The sequence below is a fragment of the Strix aluco genome, chromosome 29 (assembly GCF_031877795.1).
Source record: "Strix aluco isolate bStrAlu1 chromosome 29, bStrAlu1.hap1, whole genome shotgun sequence".
NCBI classification, from domain to species: Eukaryota; Metazoa; Chordata; class Aves; order Strigiformes; family Strigidae; genus Strix; species Strix aluco.
In genome coordinates, this window is record NC_133959.1 from 3828794 (window position 1) to 3848114 (window position 19321).

At 47.5% G+C, this 19321-nt stretch overlaps 1 protein-coding gene across 3 annotated transcripts; it reads right to left on the reverse strand.

Annotated features, from left to right (window-relative positions):
* Window positions 1-223: 223 nt before the first annotated feature.
* Window positions 224-18682, reverse strand: ATCAY (ATCAY kinesin light chain interacting caytaxin). Of its 3 annotated transcripts, none has more exons than XM_074808686.1 (13): window positions 18291-18682; window positions 16344-16473; window positions 11696-11760; window positions 11110-11331; window positions 10127-10312; window positions 9354-9456; window positions 8658-8789; window positions 8198-8284; window positions 7606-7704; window positions 7298-7333; window positions 6381-6416; window positions 5590-5622; window positions 224-5016 (listed from the first exon to the last, which is right to left on the reverse strand). In XM_074808686.1, the coding sequence occupies exons 2-13, from the start codon at window positions 16418-16420 to the stop codon at window positions 5007-5009; spliced, it is 1086 nt and encodes a 361-aa protein (XP_074664787.1). In that variant the 5' UTR covers window positions 16421-16473; window positions 18291-18682; the 3' UTR covers window positions 224-5006. The 3 variants fall into 3 exon arrangements, with proteins under 3 accessions (XP_074664787.1, XP_074664786.1, XP_074664788.1); XM_074808685.1 differs by having other exon boundaries at window positions 5590-5625; XM_074808687.1 differs by lacking the exons at window positions 16344-16473; window positions 18291-18682 and adding an exon at window positions 13920-14069 and having other exon boundaries at window positions 5590-5625.
* Window positions 18683-19321: the final 639 nt, after the last annotated feature.

Sequence of the window (19321 nt, forward strand, 5' to 3'; positions counted from 1 at the left end):
AAGCATAACACTGAGGGAAACTGGGAAAGATCATACGCCATGTCTGTAGAATAGAAGTTATTTTAGTAAAAACATTCGGAGAGGTTCATTTTGCAGTATCATAGTTGCCAGGGATGACTGTGACTTGCTTTATTCAAAGGAGTAACATCCAAAGCAAAAGTTTCATTGTATTTTCTCTACGGAGCCAAAGTCTAAATAAAAGATACTGACAAAAAGAGGGGTATGCATTTTTCCTTAAGGATTAGTCTCATTTTAATTGAATATCCACAGATTCTTATGGAATAATACAAAGCAAAAATAATAATACATACTTAACAGCAATCTATGTCTTCTAGCATAAACCACCTAATTACAAACACTTTAGAAAAATGACAGTTCACACATTTTTACGTGTAGGTTTGGGTTAAAAGGGCCCTCTACAAAGGAAAAAAAAACTGAGATAGATTATGTTATATTGTCATGGTGACTTTTTAAAATTCACTTTACCAGTAGCATGCTGTATTTTTGACTGCCAGTAAATATGGAAATACAAAAGAGAAGACATGTGCTTTTGTATTTATAGCAATTTTGCCTGTACATTTCACCTGCTGTCAGGCCAATCTGAGCTTATTGCCACCAGCATTTCATTAACTCTTTTGTTTTTTTCATCCTTAGATATGTAAAATAGAGGATGTGTTGCTTTTAAAACCTTTACCACTTAGGTTTTCTCATACCTGTGTACGCACATCTGTAAGCAAATAATCTTTGGAAAAAATAGATGGAGAAATCGCAACGAGGTATGCTCTAAATATCCACTCACATTTACACAGTACTGTACAGAAGAAATTGTCTTAATTATCCAACTTGCATATACAGCAGCATCTCAGTTTTATTTCCTGTGTCTTCCTTGTGAATCAAAATTAAAATTACTGGACAGTCCCAAATCTGGATGATTCCTATATGTGCCAAAACAAAGTAGTTTTAACCGTATAAATCTGATGGTTGCTGCATAATGCAGTGACAAGTGCCTGCATTTCCGAAGGCTACGTCCAGTCCTGTGACTACCTGAAAGAGATGGGAAGGTATTTCCTAGTCTGTCATCAACTGTACAGGAAGGGATCTGATTTTTCAGTTTGTAGGCTGATGCTGGGTGAATGTTGAAATTCAGTCAATAATTAGACTGTAAGAGAACCAGGTTTTTTGTGAATACGCTATCATGGGTGTAAAATATTTTTTTCTGCAGCTAAAATGTGGCTCTACATGGATTCACCATTAGAAAATCTCATGAAAGGTAGAATCCTGGATCAGAAAAATGCTGTTGATAATACATGTTGTTTGATATAATACAGTGCATTCATAAGTCAAAATATTTATCCTTGGGAGATGTTTTTATGAGGCAGAAACAAGGTCTGGTGTACATTTGGAACACTGACCGGTATAGCAGTATTGCTGAAAGGATGTAGTTTATTTCATTTTATTTTTTAAACATATGTATATATACTGGCAAAAGTCCTAATGTAAATGCACTTTTACTAGCAACTTTTTTTTTTTTTTTTTTTTTGCTGGTATAGCATATTTCTCTTATAAACTGCATCTCCAGTGGAAATGTAGAGCTCGGCTGGTAAACCCTTTCACAAACAGGCTTTGAGAACAGCTCTCTTTAAGGAACTGGCGAAGAAATTGGTAAAATGGCTTCAGCCACCTCAGATTTCTGTTTGGTCTATTGTCACTGCTTGACTTTTGTGCAAGGCAAGTCCTTGGGTTTAAATCACTGGTTGACAACTCCCCATCTGTCTGCAGCCTCCGAAATCTTCCTCAGCTGTCCCTGAGAGGCAATCTCTCACCTCTGCTGCGCTTGGATCTAAATCTGTGATGCTCTTCTAAAGATGAAGGCAGCGTATTTGGTGGTGTGTTTATTAATGCACGTAGGTCTGATTTTGTTTGGAGCCTGTGCAGGTCTATCGACATCATATGTTGCTCCACATTTGGTACAGGGACACTGCCAACTTGATTGTTGCTGTGTTTCTGTCAAAGAATTTGTAGCTACTTTGGTTTCAAGTAGCATCTAAAATCACTGAAGAAGTTAATGATACTTTTTTTTTTTTTTTTTGCTATAAAAATGCACTTTTTACATTTAGCTATAGTTTATCCATTATGGGTTGAAGGTTCTTTTCTGTGTTGAAAAGACATATAGACATCCATCCATCCATCCATCCATCCAGGAACATAAAATTTACACACTCATAAAATTTTGTTAAAAATTAAGATATAGTGCATACTACTTAGAGTGCTCTATCAGAAAGTGCACTTTTTGAAAAATTATTTCAAAGTTACAAGTTGACTTTTGTATTCAAACAAATGACTGACTTCGATCTTGAAATGAAATAGGTAATCTGTCCTTTTGACAGCTGAACTCTTAACCTCTCCCTGAAGGAATTACTTGAAAAATATTGTTTCATCTTCAGGTCTGCTCATTCTGTAGTTTTTTCTGAAAATGTAGACACAGTGTCTTTTCTTCGGAGGAAAAAAAACCCAAACAACAAAACAACCAAACCCCACATTCTTCTGGTATGGTTACTGCTGAGGATCAAGCAGCAGTCTATTTCTTTAGGTCTCAAGACTAAACATAATCGAGGTTTCTTATCTGCCATGTCCATGTGTTCCATAACAGCACTATTTTCCATGATGTTGTGAACATTTTTCACTGAAGTGTTTAGTAATTACGATGCATAAAAGGTTTCTAGAGTTCTACTTTTAAAACATTATTAAATGTTCTATCAATTTTGTCCATTATATAATTGTAAACTTCCCTTTCAGTGTCCAACTGCATTGCATTCTTTTGTGAAAAGCATAGCAGATGATTTTTTATCTAAATGCATAAAAATGGTCTCAAAAGAAAAAAGGAAATTCTAGGTTTAAGTATTATCAATGGGAGACAGTGAATTCACATTCTCTTATGCTGCAAGATTTTTGAGTGTTTATAGTCTAAACTAAAATTAATTTGATCAGAAGAGTCCTTTCTTAATTTCCGTGGGTTCGTTTAGTCCATCTGACAGACCATGTGTGAAAAAGGATACCCAGCTTTGCAGACTGGGTTAACACATTAATGTTTGAAAATTTCTGACTGCTGCTTCTGTCTTGAAACAGATGTCTGCTGACTGTTTGGGAAGCTGGGGACAGAACGCCGTTTGTGGGGAGGTGTTATTGGCATAAAACCTAAACTCCAAAAAACCTGAAGTGCTGTTTTTCCCTGTAGCACAGAATTCACTTTGTCAATAACTGGCTCATAATGAAATTTCTAGAAAGCTGTGGAGGTTGATGCTTGCTTGGTGCTTGTTACTAACATGCCGGTGAGACAGAATATGGAGTTTTTACCATCTTCATCTTCTTGGGGTTAATGCTGTGGATGCAGTGCTCTGTTTTTCATGCAAAGGTCTGTTCAGTAAATACATCCATGATGGAAGAGCATGAGAAAAACATTTATCAAATGAGAAGAAAGCAAGCATATTTGGTGTTCCTTTGTAGCACTCAGGAAAATAAAGATCTCATCTGTAGCAGTTTTACTCACTGAAAGAATAAGAGAAGCTTTATCTGTTCAGAGGAGACATCCTTATCTTGGGGAAAATCTTGCTTTGCCAGGATTGTCCTCCAGGGGATTTCAGAACTGAGCGAAGCGTCGGTAGTTTCAAATAGTCACGGGTGAGGGTTGCCAGGTTTGAACTACTCCTTAAGTGATGAAACACGCAGGTCATTCTTCATCTGCAGTTGTCTGCAAGGGGTTTTAACCTGACGCATTTGAAACGGTTTATGTAAGTTGGCTCTGGTGAAATCAGGAGTTTCCAAATTATCTTGGCCAGATATAGTTGCTTTTTAAATTTTCTTCCCTTCTTTGCTCACAGAATCCTCACGAGTCCAAAATACAAATTTCAGAGTCTCAATAGCACGTCTGCATCTCTTGGCTGAGAAGCTGAACCCAGATACAATGTCCTGCCCCCACATCCGCAGCATCCTCCACCTGGGCTTTTCCCAGTCAGGTATGTTTATAGATGAGGCCCTCATTACCCAGGGATGGCAAGTAGGAAATTTCAAACATTTAGCAGCTTGTCTCCGCAATAGGAGGTATTAATAGTGAATGATTGTCCAGTGTCATGAAATCAATACAAAGACAAGGCTTGAAAAACTTTCCTGTCCGTAAGGCTCCTTCTTAAATCCAGACCTTTTTGGTGTGTGCGTGTGGATATGAGGAGATGCTCATAAGAAGGTTCTGTGGAGGCTGCCACGCCATATGGGACTCTCAAAGTTATCAAGAGTGCCTTACAAATTGAGACAGAACAAATCAGGAAAAAAACATGGCATTTACTCATAGGAATGGTTCTGTGTGAGTTAGTAAGAGGAACTGGCAATGAATTAACGGAGGCAGTCAAGGCGGGAAGAGGTGCCTAGACCGGTGGGCACTTGGTATTTTCAGGAAGAGACATATACTGGCTATAGAAAGGATGAAAATGCACTCTTTTCATTGCCTGTATTAGTTATTCCCTGGGGCAATGGCTCTTGTAATGTCTGTATGGAGGAAACTGGGTGTGCAGTTTAAAGCAAAATGTCTCAGTGCTGGCCAGCAGCAAGTTAAGGGAAAGGATTATAATTTAAACAAAAAATATATCTCTTTCTGGGCTGGTGACTAATGGACTACAGGATGCTCTTAACTTACTAAGAGGAAACATGGTATCTATTTGCACTACTTAATAGCTCTCCACAGACCATCATTGAAGCACACTGCAACCTGTCCTGAAAAGTGCTATTCTTGGCTCGTTTTGATTTGTGGTTTGTTGGTGTGGGGTTTTTTTTAAAGTAAAATGTTCTCAAAAAGTTTAAAGGACTTTGCGTCTTGGAGACAGGGGAGGCAGGCTCCGTGATCTTACAGAACTTGGAATAAGATGGTGACAAGGTCTTACACCAAAAGGTCATTTACGTGGGTGACTGCCAGGCTGCGTCATTCTTCTACTCCATTCATTCCGCTCTGCTTCGATTCATGACATACTGGGAAGGAACAGAAAGACAGAGGTATTTTTAGAAAGCAAATTGTAGTAAAAAAAATTTGTTATTCCCACTATGTCAAAAAATATGAGTATGTTTGGGTGTTATCCTCTACAAAGTTGTATCAGGGCCAAAGATAATGTCATTCACAGCTTTAATGGGCTTTTTCTTCTCTAAGGACTTTTCCTGAGTGCACAAAACCATGAAAAAGTTACTGTAGGGTAAAGGAAGGCAGCTCTGCAGTAAATACCCACGTGCACGCCTTTACCACGTGGCAAATGCCGGGTAATTTATTGAGGGGCAGCTTTTCTCAAGTGCCCCCACAGCAGCTGCAGCTGTGACCAGCCCGTGCTTTGGGACAAGCCGCAGTGGCTGCGGTTGTGACCGCGGCAGGGTGAAGGTGTCAACAGCTTCCCGGTTCTGTCCCCCCCTGCTGCGAAGTGGCTGGTGCCTCTTTTGTGCTCCGTGAGTAGCACTGGGCTCAAGAGGTCCTGGGTCTCACCCAGTCTTGTTGTTCCTTTTAGGGGGTTACAAACGCAATGAAATCTATCACACAGAGACAGAGACAAATCAAACCTGGTTTCTTGATCCTCTGCTGGGGGCACAGGCCTGCTTGGAAGAGAACCAGCAAAACAATAAGTGAATCTCCACCACAAACTAATCACCTTCTCTTTTGGCCCTGAGGTCCCATTTGTTTCTTGGAACAATTCAGACTTATCCAGTGGATCTTGGCAATTTTGATCAAAGCTCCATTTTTTTTTTTTTCTGGGAAGAGAATAGCATGAATATGCACTGTTCCCCCTCAGGAGCTAGTTAGATAGAATAAAAAAAGTGAGGCTATATCACTCTGAAGCAGAGCCAAAACCAGGCCAAATTATCCTGGCATAGGATTTTGACACTGTCTTCCAAACCTGCCTAGAATTTTCCTTCCCATCTAAAGTTACAGCCTCATATCTTGGCTTTACGCACACCCAAGATGCGCCTGACAGCAGTATTTGGCCTCTGCATTGCACCATCGTGCAAATGCTACAACTGAATGTCAGGAGAATGTTCCCTGGTGCCTCTGGCTCTGGTCCATGACCAAACGGGTTCGCTAGCTTTACGGAGGGAAAAAGCAGCGTCAGGAATCCATTCGCATAGGTGAAGGTCAGTAACATCACAGAAGTGATGGCACAGGGAGCTGTTAGGCAGAGGAGAGGCTTTATCAGTTCCCAGACATTTCAGAAATGTCCTGTTGGGTCCAAACATCTCCCGAGAGCGCAGAGCCTGGCTGCCCAGGGGTGCTACAGAGCAATAGGGCCATTCTCATCACCAAAGACTGGTTAAGCTATTTTGTAAGTGAAGGATAAGCAAAATAGAGTCGTTACCTTTCCTTCTCAGCCATGTCTTGTTTCTCTTCTGCCCTGTAAACACAAAGCACATTTGAAATCTATCACCTGGAGGCGAGCAGTGTGGAAGTGTAGAGTATCTAAGGCCTTTCTAGGGAGATAGCTGGACCTCAGCCAGAGGTTACAGAGGATCAGAAACCACTTCTCGTCCCTGTGATATACAGCTCTGATAATCCTGATGCTCTCAGGATGCCTCTGTTGGCGCTAGAGGGAGGTAGCTGACTAATTTGGGCTGGACAACTCGCTTTTCAGGAGCTAATGAACTGAATCCTCCCAAACTGGCATCTCCCATTCAGTTCCCCAGCTCGAGGAGGTGTTATTACAGCACATTGCTCTTGTGCTGACCCAGCTGGTCTTTCCTCTGGCCGTGGCTGCCTTTTGCTTTAGCAGAGCTGATTGTTATCACTATTTATGGCCAGCACTTCTAACCGAAATCACCAGCGATGGAACGGCTCTAGCAAATGAAACAAACCAAACTGTAAACTAATGGCCCTCTTTATGCCACTCTAGCAGAATGAAGTGGCTTTTAAAAGAAGCACTAGCTCTCACTTTAAGGTCAGTTTGCATCATCAGATGGGGAAAATGTACCATTTTTATACATAAAGTGATTTCTGATGACCTTGGCTAGCACATACGGTGCATGTTCAGGATGTGTGCACTGATGGGGTTAAGAGGAACGGTTCTATGGATAAATAAACTTTTAATCAAACTTCTCCTCCCTCCTGCAGATTTTGCTTATTTTGAGAAAATCAGTAGGAAATAAGTGTAGGCTGTGTGGGATATCAGGGTAGGAGGAACACAGAATTGACTGGTTATCACACAAATAATGATGAGAGAAAGCAACAGCATCCCAAGAAAACAAACCCACCCTCCATCCCCCCAGAAACTAATTTTACCTTTCTTTTCTGGCCTTGATCCTCTCTTCTTCATATCTGCAACAAACAGGAAAAATTCTTTAAATGTTACCTGGTCAGGACTGTACACTTTTAGTAAAATGCAATGTTTGCTCTGAAGGTGACAGAAACTGCAAACTAGCACAGTGTGCAGGCTCTTGCTTGGCACCAGTACATGTGTAAGATAAGGTTGGCCCCAGGCTCTGTGTTTCCATTACATGGGTTTTGATTCAACACAATATCCTGCTACAGAGGATTTTTGTCCCCCACCTCTCAGAGCTACGTGTGCCCCAGGTCCCTCTGATACTCACTGTAAGACACAGTCTGGGATCTGTACATGCTCCATTGGGATGAGCTGCTCCAGTTCCTCCAGGCTGTGAACATACTGGATCTTATTGATAAACTTCACACTGGCAGAGAGAGAGAAAGAGTGTGTGCTTGAGGTCTTGTTTTGATGTTCTCTCCATAGGAAGTCAGAATTTTCCTGATGGAAATGGGGAATTCTGCGTCTCTGTATCCTCTGTAGTCTGAGTGTACCCGTGTCCTCCCAGTGCTGACGTGCTGATGACTAAAAGTTGTTACGAGATGGCACATTACTGTACCTCACTTTGCTTTCACTCCCACCTCTCAATATTTGTAGGAGGGAAAAAGGACCACCATTCCTGCACTTGCCAGTAAATCTTTATGTGCTACCCACTGGGACAAACTTTGATTTGGATCTAAGTCACCAGCGTCTCCTAAAACCACCTCTAGAGTTGTCCTTGGAAGTATCAGAGAGAGGTAGGATAAATGATGAATGGTTTCACCTTGGTCACTGCTAGTTAAAGGTGAGCTTAAGATCTGATTCATGAGATTAAACTTCCGCTCCAAAACCAGCTGAGTTTGGGAACATGTTATATTTACCTGATAAAGGGTCTGGATATAGCCAGCACTGTCCGGATGAACCATGAAGGATGCACGATTATCAATGCTTTGAGGTTTTTACGCAGCCTGTGGAAAAGCCATGGGACAGAAACTCAGATTCAAAGTACCTTTTCTTAAACTCGCCGTAACGTGTCAGGGCACTAATAAGTGTTACGATGCTCACCAGCCTCAGCTGGGTGTCTCCAGACAAAAGCCTTAAGAGCCCTATTTAAGCTCAAACTTGGGTGCTGCATCAGCCTGATGCTTGTGAGGGAAGGAGGAGGAGGAAGAAGTGATGAAGAGAGCCTAGAGTAAGTCAGAAGGCTGTGACAGAGGAAGGGATTACAGAATGTGGGGAGTGAGGAGGGAGGGGTGGCTGGGAAGGCTGCAAGGAAGCAGTGGAAGAGGTGTGGGAAGAGGACAGGGAAGAATGAAGAGGCAACACCAACAGGACTCTCACCTTCTGTCTATCATCTGATAGCATTTCTTCAGCCAGCCAAGGCCTGGCATCCTCCTCCGGGGCGTTGCTCCGTTTAGGTACACGATCATATAGTCCTCAGCCACCAGCAGCTCCAGACTACTGATCACATACCTGTTGGGCAGTGATCAAAAGCAACAGGGACATGAGACTCAAAAAAAAAAAAAAAAAAAGTCCCTTGAGGTTTCTTCAGGTGGCTGTGCATCATTCCAAAAGGACTCCAGACCCCTTCTTTGTAGACCTTGGAATAGGTTTCAAATTCTCTGCAGGATGCCCAGGGGTATTTCTCAAGGGTGTTTCTCAGGGATTGCTGGTGCTTGTTAGCATAGTGCCTACTCTGATGGAGATCCCTGCACCATTCTTCTGCCTAGCAGTAGCATCTACCAGCTGTTCAGCATCATATGCATATGCTCTACCCTGGTTGTGAGTCCATCACTGGCATAATTAGCACTAAATGTTCGAATGCTTTGACTTATTGGACTTGGGTGCAAACGCTGTGGGCAGTGTCTTACCCAGTGACGCTCGCTCCAGTCTGCAGCTGCACAATGGGTACATCTGGCCTGGGCTCAAACTACTTCCAGCTGAGGTTCCTGATGCAGTGGATACATGGACACTGTTTCCCTGGAGCCCAAGTTACCTTCCTTGCCCTCCTCTCCCTCACAGACCCCAGCCACTTACAGGAAGAGGTTCTCCATGATGTAGTGGTAATCGGCCAGGTTACTGTCCGGGAGATAGCAGGCAGCAAAGACGATGATGGCATTGAGACCTTCTCCGTAGTATCCTGGGAAAAAGAGACACAGGCAGCATCAGTGACTCTTTCCAGGGGGAGATGCGAGAGTTGGGGGAAAAATAGCAGTGGAGATGTATTGCCAAATTTGGGCCTGTGCTGTTTTTTGTGCCTCTGTTCAGCTCTAGGTAAGTGTTTGTCTCTCTTGCAGACCTCCTTCATGATCTGATTTGCCTCTGATCCTGGTTTTGGCTATAACAGGCATGTGGGGCTCAGGGAAGGAATTTGTGTGTGTCAGCACAGAGCTGAGAGCTTTGCCCTGGGTCGCTGCTTGGCCTTGCTCAGATTTCAGAAGTGGCCACTAACTGTGGGCGCAATGGCCTTTCGCTGTGCCTCCAGAGACAGATCCCTGCAGAGGGATTAAGCCCCTGCAGTCCCTTCATCACTGGCAATGCTGCCTGCACCCAGGGCTGAGGGTTGGGGTATATTCCATCTTGTTCAGAGCCAGCTTTATCGCTGCTTTGGTTTACTGAAAGCCTGCTACAGTGACTATGTTTTTTACCATGAGCTGGGTGCTTTTGTGCTTGTCTGCCACATAGTGGTACAAAATGAATAGCAATTTTTCCCTAAAGATGAAACAATCAGTCATGGCATCCCCTCCAGTTTGACAAAGGTGGACTGAAAGAAATCCACCAAGCCAGGATTAGGCCTCCCTCCCCCTCACCTCCGTGTGTCACCACTCTCATGTAGGGTTTGATCATCTGGAGGTCGATGCGGTGCTCCTGCTCTCCAATGATGACAGTCCTCCAGAGCCGTCCGTTAGTAGCACTCCCATCTTCTGTCCCACCATCCCCAAACAGATCTGCGCTGTCCCCAGGCATGTTCTTGGCTGTGGCTACAGGAGTGTCATCTGGAAAAGGGACAAACATTTCTGCCTTTAATATGATGTACGAAGAGGCTCTGCAAGAGCTTTGGTGTGCAGTAAGAGACAAGAGCAACCACAAACAGAGGATGATCCGTTTCATCTGCAACTTTGATCTGTGTAAGTTTGTGGTTCTTAATCTTGTTGCACTGCCAGATTGTAATAGAAATAAGCTTATCACCTCATGCTGCTTTAGTACCTGCAGTCACAGGTCGGGCACCTGAATTTTGCTGGATCCTCCTTCAGATCCATCTATACTGGCTGAAGAAGGCACCGCCTGTGCCAGAGGGGTTGTCTTCTGATCTGCTAGCAGAGCTGCTTGCATGAGTCCTCCTTAGCCCGATTCAGTCCAAACCAGCCAGGTTAGCAAAGACCATGTTATTCGAGATGTTTGAACATTCACGTGACAGCTCTACTGGCAGAGCTGAGCAGGCAGCGCCTTCCAGCTTGGAGTGGTGGCCCAGCTGCTGCCGGAAGGGCACGTGTGTCCACAGCCTTATCCTGAGTTATGGCCAGACTGGGGTTTGCAAGTCCCTGAACTATTTCTGCCCACACTATGCCCTGATGGAAGTGCTGCGATAGCAACACCGGGACTCCTGGGCTATAGCTGGGGTCCTGCTGGGGCAGATGCTGTGTGGAAGATGGGGCCTGGTTGTGTGTGCTGTGATTCACTGCTGGTGAAGTTGGTCCTCAGCTGCTGATGGTGAGTGGTGCCAGAAGTGGTTAAAATGAGGCTAAAAAAAGCCCCAACCCCTGCAGACATTCACCCCAAACCAGCCTTTTACCTTCCCATTCCAGTTCGTTCCCGTTCCCCAGGAATTCAAGGGAATCTGTCTCATCAGGAGTTTCAATATCATCCACATTAATGTCGAGGTCATCTGGTGTGTCCAAGAAGTCATCGGAGAGAATGGAGCCTTCACTCTGGTCCAGGGAAATGTTGATTTCTGGTGCAACAAGTGTCTTCCGCTTACGATGCGCCCCATTAAAGTTCAAAGTATTTGGGGGAGCTGAAGTTAAAAGGAAAATAACTGACAAGTTGTCCTCATCCTCTACCCTTAGTGCAAGACATGGTGCTTTCATCATGCACGTTTCAGGCTACGGTCTTGGAAGCTAAGAGTGGTGGCTCATAGCTGGGAGGTTCTGGACGCCTGCAGGTATGGCTGGATAAAAGCACCCACACTTTTGAGATACCTATTTCCTCCCCCAGCTTCTTGTGAAAAATTAGCAAATTCAAATCTCTGCTGGTTTCCTCTCCCATGTGGGATTTTTTGGTGGATACTCCAAGGGAACTGGCTTTTGTGCTAACTGCAAGCTGCCATTCCCATAGGCTTGTTTTCCTTTGAACTCCTGATAAGGCAGACTGGTACTTACAGGATGTATTCTCGTCTTCTGTAGGGCTGCCCAGCGACTCCATCCCCGTCTCTTCTGGGAGAGGTCTGCAGGCAAGCCAAGATGCAGAAGTAAAAAGACAGGAGATAATGGGAGATGTTTAGGAGAAAGTCACTCCATGGCAGAGCGCGGTGAGAACTGGGGACATCAGGGAAAAACGTGCAGCCTCATGTGTGCTCTGCCCTTTGCCTTTTGCCTGTGAGCTCAGCCTGAGGGATACCCTCAGTGATTTGCCCAAAAGCAGCCCAGCAGCTGTGCTTTATTACTGGAGCACTGTGCAATCCCTAGTAACCTCCAAACTAGCCCTGCATTTACCCCCCCCAATACATCCCTCATGCCGCCGTTCAGCCAAGAGGCTGGAAAATCCAGTCAGGGACACAGGAACAAATCCTGTCCCCAGAAGAGCCTGGTAACATCCTCACTTTCTCCACATTATCCCCATTTTTATCTCTGTCAGAAGTTTGAGAGGCAGTGCCAAGCTCTAGGGCTCCTTATCAAGGGTACCAGGGAACATCTTCTGCAGTTGGTACTTTGCTGTCTGTATTCCTGTTCCCTGCACAGTGTAGGCAATGCAGTGGGCTGTCCAGACAGTCTGAATTTGGCTGTTCCTGAGCCCAGTGGGGGATGCTTTGATCCCAGCAGCAGCTGAGCCAGCAGTGGATGCTTAGCACAAGAGCACTTTGCACTCTCTGCCAATGGTTTTGTAAAGTGCATCCTGCTTTCTGCCACAGGCCGCAGCTACAGCAGAGCAAAACTTTATCCAAAGCGCCTGCCACAACCACCTCTCCTGGGAGGCAACTGCCTCCTTGGTCTGCAGGGACTTTGCTCTAAGGCAGACGGTGTTCAAGGCAAGGATCAAACCTTAGGTGTGCTCCTGGAATTGTCACCCCATCCTCACCTCAGCCCCCATTTCACAAAAGCTGACAGTGATACCCAAACCCTGCTGAGGTTTGGGAGCAGGTTCATTCTGAGCTAAGATCCAGGCGCCAGCACTCAAACCCATATTTTGGAGCCAAAGGTTGACCCGCTGCTCCCTTCCTGGGGCTCCATGGCAGAGGTCAGGATCTGCAGCTTCTTGAGCTTGGCTCCTGCACCCTCTTGGTATAAATCACCTTGCCTCCAGCCCGAGGCTAGAAGCATCCATTGATTTAAAACTTGGCCTTCCTGTACAGATGCTAATGCCAAATCTCATTACGTGGCTGTCACCCTTTGGAAGGTGCTGGAGTTGCTCCTGACCCATATTGGGGGAAGTGAAGTCAGAATCTGGCCCCCAGTTCTGTGGTGAGGAACCCTAGCTGGTGGCTGAGCAGCACACTCCCCACCCTGAGCTGAATATTTTCTGGACACTTCATTTGAGTTGGACCTTGTGCCTGTCCCCTGGCATTAGCCAGGTTTGAAACTTCTTGCGCAGCATGACCAAACCCCCCAACCCCATGACACGTTCATGTTGTCAAAGGTCTGTTTAAAAGGGACCTTCTGAGCTGTCCTCGATTCACCTGCCCCTTGCTGGAAGCTCCCCCTAAACACAGGGAAGAGCTTTTACACCTCCAGGTGTAAAATCCTGGGTGCTGGCACAGCCTTGGGGTTGAATGTGGGGAAAACCCCACCATTTTTAAGGCAGTGCTGTAAGAATGGGGATGGGGTTGTGCATGGGGCTGGTGTCCAGCAGCTGCCGACCTTATGATCCAGTGATGGCAGGGAGAGGTGATGGGGACCGGTACCGAGCCCGGAGGAGGATACAGCCCAGCTCTGCCCTACAAAGGCTCCTCGTCGGGCTGCCATGACACCAGAGCCACCAGCCAAATTAAACCCTATAAATATTTAGATTAAAGGATAATCCTCTCCTAGCTGGTTGTTGTATATTTATGAGAGTTGGAGACCTGATCAAAGGCTCCTTGCTCGCTTGTGCAGCACCCAGACCCTGTGGGCTGCCACAATATTCCTGAGCAGTCAGAAAGATCCCTCTTCCCCCTCCAGCTTCTCCTCCTCCCTTTTGCTTTTGTCTTGAACGGGGCCTGGCTGGTTGTTTATCTGGCTGTGAGCTGGCGCCTGGCACAACTTGGTGATACAGCATCAAAGGGAGGCGGGGGGGAAAGGCCCAGCTGTACCGAGTACGTGCTGCAGTCAGGCACTCTGCTCCCTGATGCTCAGATTAATTTAAGGAAAGCGATTCAAAAGTCAGAGGAGAAGAAAAGGGCTTTCTTACCTTCCCAAAGGGTGCTCGAATCACTACCTCCCCGTCTCGTGTCAATCTTCCTCCCCAAACGCGGCTAGCCCCAGATGCCAAATTTTCTGAACGAAGCAGGTTTTCTAAGGGTCGGATGCCACCATTTTGCTTTCTGCTGAGCGCCTGCTGCCCAGTTTCCCTCTATCAGCACCTTTTCTCGGGCTCCCACAGCCCGAGCCCTCCCGGCCCGTTATCCGCTGGCAGTGGGATGGAGTGAGCATGCTCCTGCATCCGCCCCGGGCACCGCGGCAGCAGCGGCGCAGGGCAGCGCTTGCAAGCTCAGACAGACAGACAGACAGACAGACTGTCGGCAGGAGCTAAACCTTCAGGGAGCAGCAGGAGGGAGAACCCTTTCCTCTCCGCTTCCTCGCTGCTTGCTCAGTGCCTGGGCATTGCACCTTGGCAGCCTGCAAGGCAGGAGCTTGTTCTGCAGATCAGCTGCTCGGGGAGGGATGGGAATGTCGCCCTGTGTCCTTAATGAGCAGCTGAATTCAGCTCCCCCAGCCCAGATCTTTGTCTAGGATATGGGTTTTTTTTGTGGCAAGATTGGTTAATCACAGCTATGCAAAAATAGCTATGCAGCAAATCATCTGCTAGAGAGCTACTGTCCCACATGCAGCAGCTTCTGCCCTATTATTTTAATGCTTCTAGGAGGAAGTGTCTTGAAGATTATTATTTATTTATTTTTAATGCCATTTAACACAGCTAGCATTCACTCATTTGCCTCGTGGCTGTTTGGGCTCTATTTCACTTGCACCATTCCCGACTTAATCCCTCTGCAGCCGTCTATCAGCAGGCTGGGGAGCTTGTTTGGAGGGCTCTGGCCTTGTCCCTGCCACTGGCTTGCCACCCAGCCATGGTCACATCCCTTTGCCTCTCCCTGGGCTTCGTTTGCTAGGCAGGAGTGCTGATGCCTGTGTGAGGTGGTGCTGGGGGCTCTGCAGAAGAAATGCCCCTTGAAGGCCTGGCTGTGGCTGCGGCAAGTGCATGGCAAGTGTGAAACAGAACCTGGCAACTCCTGCTCCAACATGGTGTGGGTTAGTGGGTAGGTGTCCAGCTCATCCAGCTTTGTCCCCAGATCTTCTAGGGAGCCTTGGGTCAATGCTTTCCTCTTTCTATACCCTGCTTTCCTTTCTATACCCTGCTTTCCTTCCTATATACCTCACTTTCCTTTCTATACCCCGCTTTCCTTCCTACTCAATTAAAAGCTTGTCAGCACAGTGCTCTGGGGGAGCCTTGGGCTGGCAGAGGTCCATCATCCCAAAGCTCTGCTCTCAGAGGAAAGAAAAAATCCATCCTAGAAACCCAAGGGCTTGGCTGAGCCCACCCCTGGGGCCAGCGGAAGGACAAGGCACGTCCTGTGAGGCGGGTGCTGGGCTGGCAGACAGAGGTGCTTAGATTAGTGATGCAGCTGGACCTGGTTAAACAGAGCTCAGCTCATCTGCCGGTGCTGAGGGGAACAGGAGACCCTTTCTAGCACGGCGGGGGCTGTGCACACCCGCCCTCCCAGCACACTGCGCCACTGTCTGCGAATACAGGGGCTCTGTGGGCTCTCCGGGGGAATTCAGCTGCAGCTGGGCCAGGGTGAAAAGCCCCTCAGCAGCCCACACCCCAGCTGCAGCAAGGCTCGGTGTTGGCCACGCTGCGTGTGCCCCAGCGAGCCACTGCTGGGCCATGGGCTTTAGAGTTGGATGTTGTGTGGGGGAGCGCTGGGGTGGGGATGAGGTTGGGTGCACCCTTTGGGTGGCTGCAGGGAGTTCAGCGCACGTGGAGCTTGCGGGGATTTTTTTGACGCTCTGTGCAGTTACTAAAGCATCTGTGAAGGTGAAAGCTGCCATTTTGGCACCTTCTGTCACCCACACACCATTTCTTACAAGGTTTGCAACCATGCAGCTTCTGCACGTCAGTGCCAGCGGTCATTGCCGCCCAATGACTCCGCTTCCTGGGGCAAATTCCTGGCAAAGCAGCTTTCCTCTGTTTGGGGAGACACTGTTTGATTTAGAGACTGGGAAGGAGTCCACCCATCCATCCCTGTATGCGTCCATCCATCCCTATGTCTGTCCGTCCATCCATCCACCCATCCATCCATCCACCCATCCATCCATCCATCCATCCATCCATCCATCCATCCATCCATCCCTGCTAATCTCCCTGTCCTCTGCACCCGACTGCTTACCATCTCCTTGGCATGCTCACAGAGGGTTGCCAGAAGCCTCCCAAAAATTTTTAAGCATTCAGAGCAGCCTTGCTACAAAAGCTCAGTTCTCTGGCCAGAATTGCCCTGTTGGAGTTAAGACTCCTGTTGCCTCTGGGACTAGTGGGAGGGACCCACATGCTCCGTGGCCTGCTGGTTTCTTACAGGAAGAAATAACATTTTCCCGGGCTTTTTTGCAGGGAACAAACCTGGGGAAGTCCTCGTCTTGCCATTCTTCTTTCACATCCACATTTTCCATCCGCAAAGTGGCTTCTGTGGTTCCCATCGTGCTCAGAGAGGGGCTGGCTGCACGGCAGTTCCCTCGAGGAAGGGCTCAGGCTGGAAGGTGGAAGGCAAGAGAGGTTGGCATTGAGCATCCCCACCTGGGAGCATTTAATCCAAACCGTTCAGAGCAGGTATGCTGATACCATGCTCCACAGAGAAGCAGAGTGGTAGCTGCTTGTTTGGCGAAAGCAACAAGGCAAGGACATGGGGTTTTGTGGCTACTTGTCACGCTTTGGACAAGAAAGAGGAGGTGAGGTTGGCCCTGGATCAAAGCAAAAGGTCTGTCTCTGCTCTGTGTGACCTTAGTGCTTCTCCCTGAGGATCAACTCTGTCTGGGCTGATGTCCACCCATTTTTCCCTTGCTATTTCTCTTCCAATACTAATCTCAACCTAAACAAGCACCTCTGCTGAGGGAAGTGAAATGTGGCTGAAAGGGAAGAGAAGAGCTCCTCCCAGGCTGGTTTCAGGTTGGTTTGGCAGTAGCACCAGTTTCCATTTTGCTGGCCTGGGCAGAAGTTAATGGCTTTGGTTTTGCAGAGAAATTCCTGACTGCTGCTGCCTGGCCTGGGCTCCATCCCCACGCTTGTCCCTGCACCCAGAGAGAAATGGAAGAGGGTGGAGAGGCCTTCACAGGGATGTTGAACGTCCTTCCGCACCCCTGAAGAATTCACAGCTCTGCCTTGCTTCCAGGTAAACCAAAGCAGATGCCAAAAAACTGGAGCACCTCAAATGGAGGCAAGGTGGGGGTGCTGTTCCCTGGGCTTTCTCCTGCACCGGTAGGAACAGAAGTTCAAATCCAGTGAGCCTTGTTTTCACTCGTACTAACATCGCAGCAGCACGAGGGGCCCTTAGGACCATATATATCATTTGCCTTCACTAGAAGGTTCCTACGCTGCCAGCCAGCAAAAAGCAGAACCTTTGTACCTATTTCCCAGGGGCTGTTCCTGCAGCTCCTAAGAGAGGAGCAGTCCTTGCAGGACCAGCTCTGGGCAGAGCAAGCAGATCTGCTGCTCTCAGCTGGGTGTTGCTGCAGCTGAGCTTAGTAGCACCTGAGGCTGGAGGGGACAAGGTCAGGCCTTATATAGAACATGTTCAAGGGAAATCAGCTCATATGTTGGGCACATGCATTAACCCATCCACCGCAGGACAGTTTTGAACGCTCTTCCTGAGCTCAGCCTTCACACTGTAAATGTACCCAGGCACTGGCTGGATAGTAACATATTTTTTTTTAAGGATAAGGGACCTAAGGTGATTTCCCAAATGGATGGGGCAACTCTCTCTGTTTCCTGGTGTCAGGGAAATCAGCACCTAGCAGAGTTTGACCCATAGCTATATGGCTCTTCTAGAGAGCCAGTGCTTTTTCTGCTTCCTTTGGAGGCTTGTATTTACAGAGGGTGTCGCTGGTGATGATCTGGAGGGAGATAAATCTGTCTGTGTGTATCTGGTTTAAAGGAATGAAGCTACGTAGAGGCCTGAGTAAATCCAGCATCTGTCTTTATTACAGGCGCTGGCAGAGATAGGAATCAGAGCAAAGAGCTGGCTGGGAGCGCTGCAGGGTGCTCTCCCTGCCCCGTGGCTCTCAGCCTTCCCTCCCAGCACACACACGGTGTATGCTGTCCTCACCCCCGCGCCTGACTGCGTGCGATGCCCATGACACGGTCACACATGTCTCCATTTTTGATTTCTCTACATGCAGGCAAAGGAGATACCTTGGGGCTCAGAGAGACCCCACCTTCCCTCCCTCCTCCCCACTGCTGTCATCCGCTTTCTGCTAACCCTGAAAGCATCATGGAGGGAGGAAGAGAAAGGAAAGATATTGAAGCAAATCCCAGGCTGGCGTCTGGTGGAAGCCCAGATGATGCTGTACTCACCGATGCTTGTGGCTAATGAGGAACAAAGAAGATCCTGCCTGTATCCCAGCCAGGCATTCCTCCCGACGGAGCCGGGCTGCTCAGCAGGTCCAGCGCCTGGATCCGGATGCAGCTACGTGCGGCTTTCTCAGCGGAAGAGTGTGGGGATGCATCTAGGTCGGCCTTTCTCACAGCAGTTGTTGCTTTGTGATTTGGATTTTGTTGAGGGGGGTGGAATTGAGGGCAGTTATTTGTATTCTTCCATGGCTGCTGCTTCCTCTGCTGCCTCCCTCCCCTCCAAGGTATTTTATTATTATTTTCCTCTTGCAGCTGGCTAAGCCTCAGCTCTCTTAAGTCAGCTAATTGCACTGCTTTTGTGTGTGAGGAGGATGGCGGTGGTGGTGATGACAGGGAGGGGGGTGTCATGGAGGATGGGTGGAGAGAGGAGCAGAAAGCACCCCCCTTTCAGTGTCACCTCTCCTCCAATTGGCTGCGAGGTACCAAATATCTCCCTACACTCTTCCTCCGGGTGAATGATGCTGAGCACACCATCTCCTTGCTGCTTTCAGTGGGAGCAAGGGGTGCCCATCATCCAGCAGGATCTGGTCCTAGAGGAGGCGTGGGAGCTGGGGAGGGGTGGGTGGGAAGGGGAGGGCTTTTTAATACAGTGCATCATTCACTGAGAAAGTAAAAGGTGTCCTCAGCGTGCGGGAAGATGCAGGATTTAACGGTCTGTCTTGCCTTGCACACACAAAGCTGGTTTGTACCTGATCCTCAGGCACTGCTCTCACTTCTGGTGCCAGGGGCTGTACAGACAGACCCGACAGACGGGTCTCCTTGTGCTGGGGGATGGACTCCTGTTCCCTGCCTCCAGGATGTCTGTAAGTGCACTAGAGCCTGAGACCTTTGCAGGTTCCTTTACAAATCTAAAAGTGAATGAAGCAGCAGTGATTGCCACCTGCTCCAGACCTGGGGTCACATCTCTGCCTTCTGGTTCCTGGGCTTCAGCAAACAGCCTTCCCTCCAGCTTGGGCCGGGACCGCAGCCCAGCT

Excerpts from the sequence above, each read along its gene's own strand:
- ATCAY (XM_074808685.1), bottom strand. The coding sequence starts at position 16,420 with ATGGGAACCACAGAAGCCACTTTGCGGATGGAAAATGTGGATGTGAAA. Across the intron at positions 11,332-11,695 it reads AGAAGACGAGAATACATCCT|CTCCCCCAAATACTTTGAAC; the intron begins GTAAGTACCAGT and ends TTTTAACTTCAG. Across the intron at positions 7,705-8,197 it reads ATATCCAGACCCTTTATCAG|TGTGAAGTTTATCAATAAGA; the intron begins GTAAATATAACA and ends TCTCTCTGCCAG.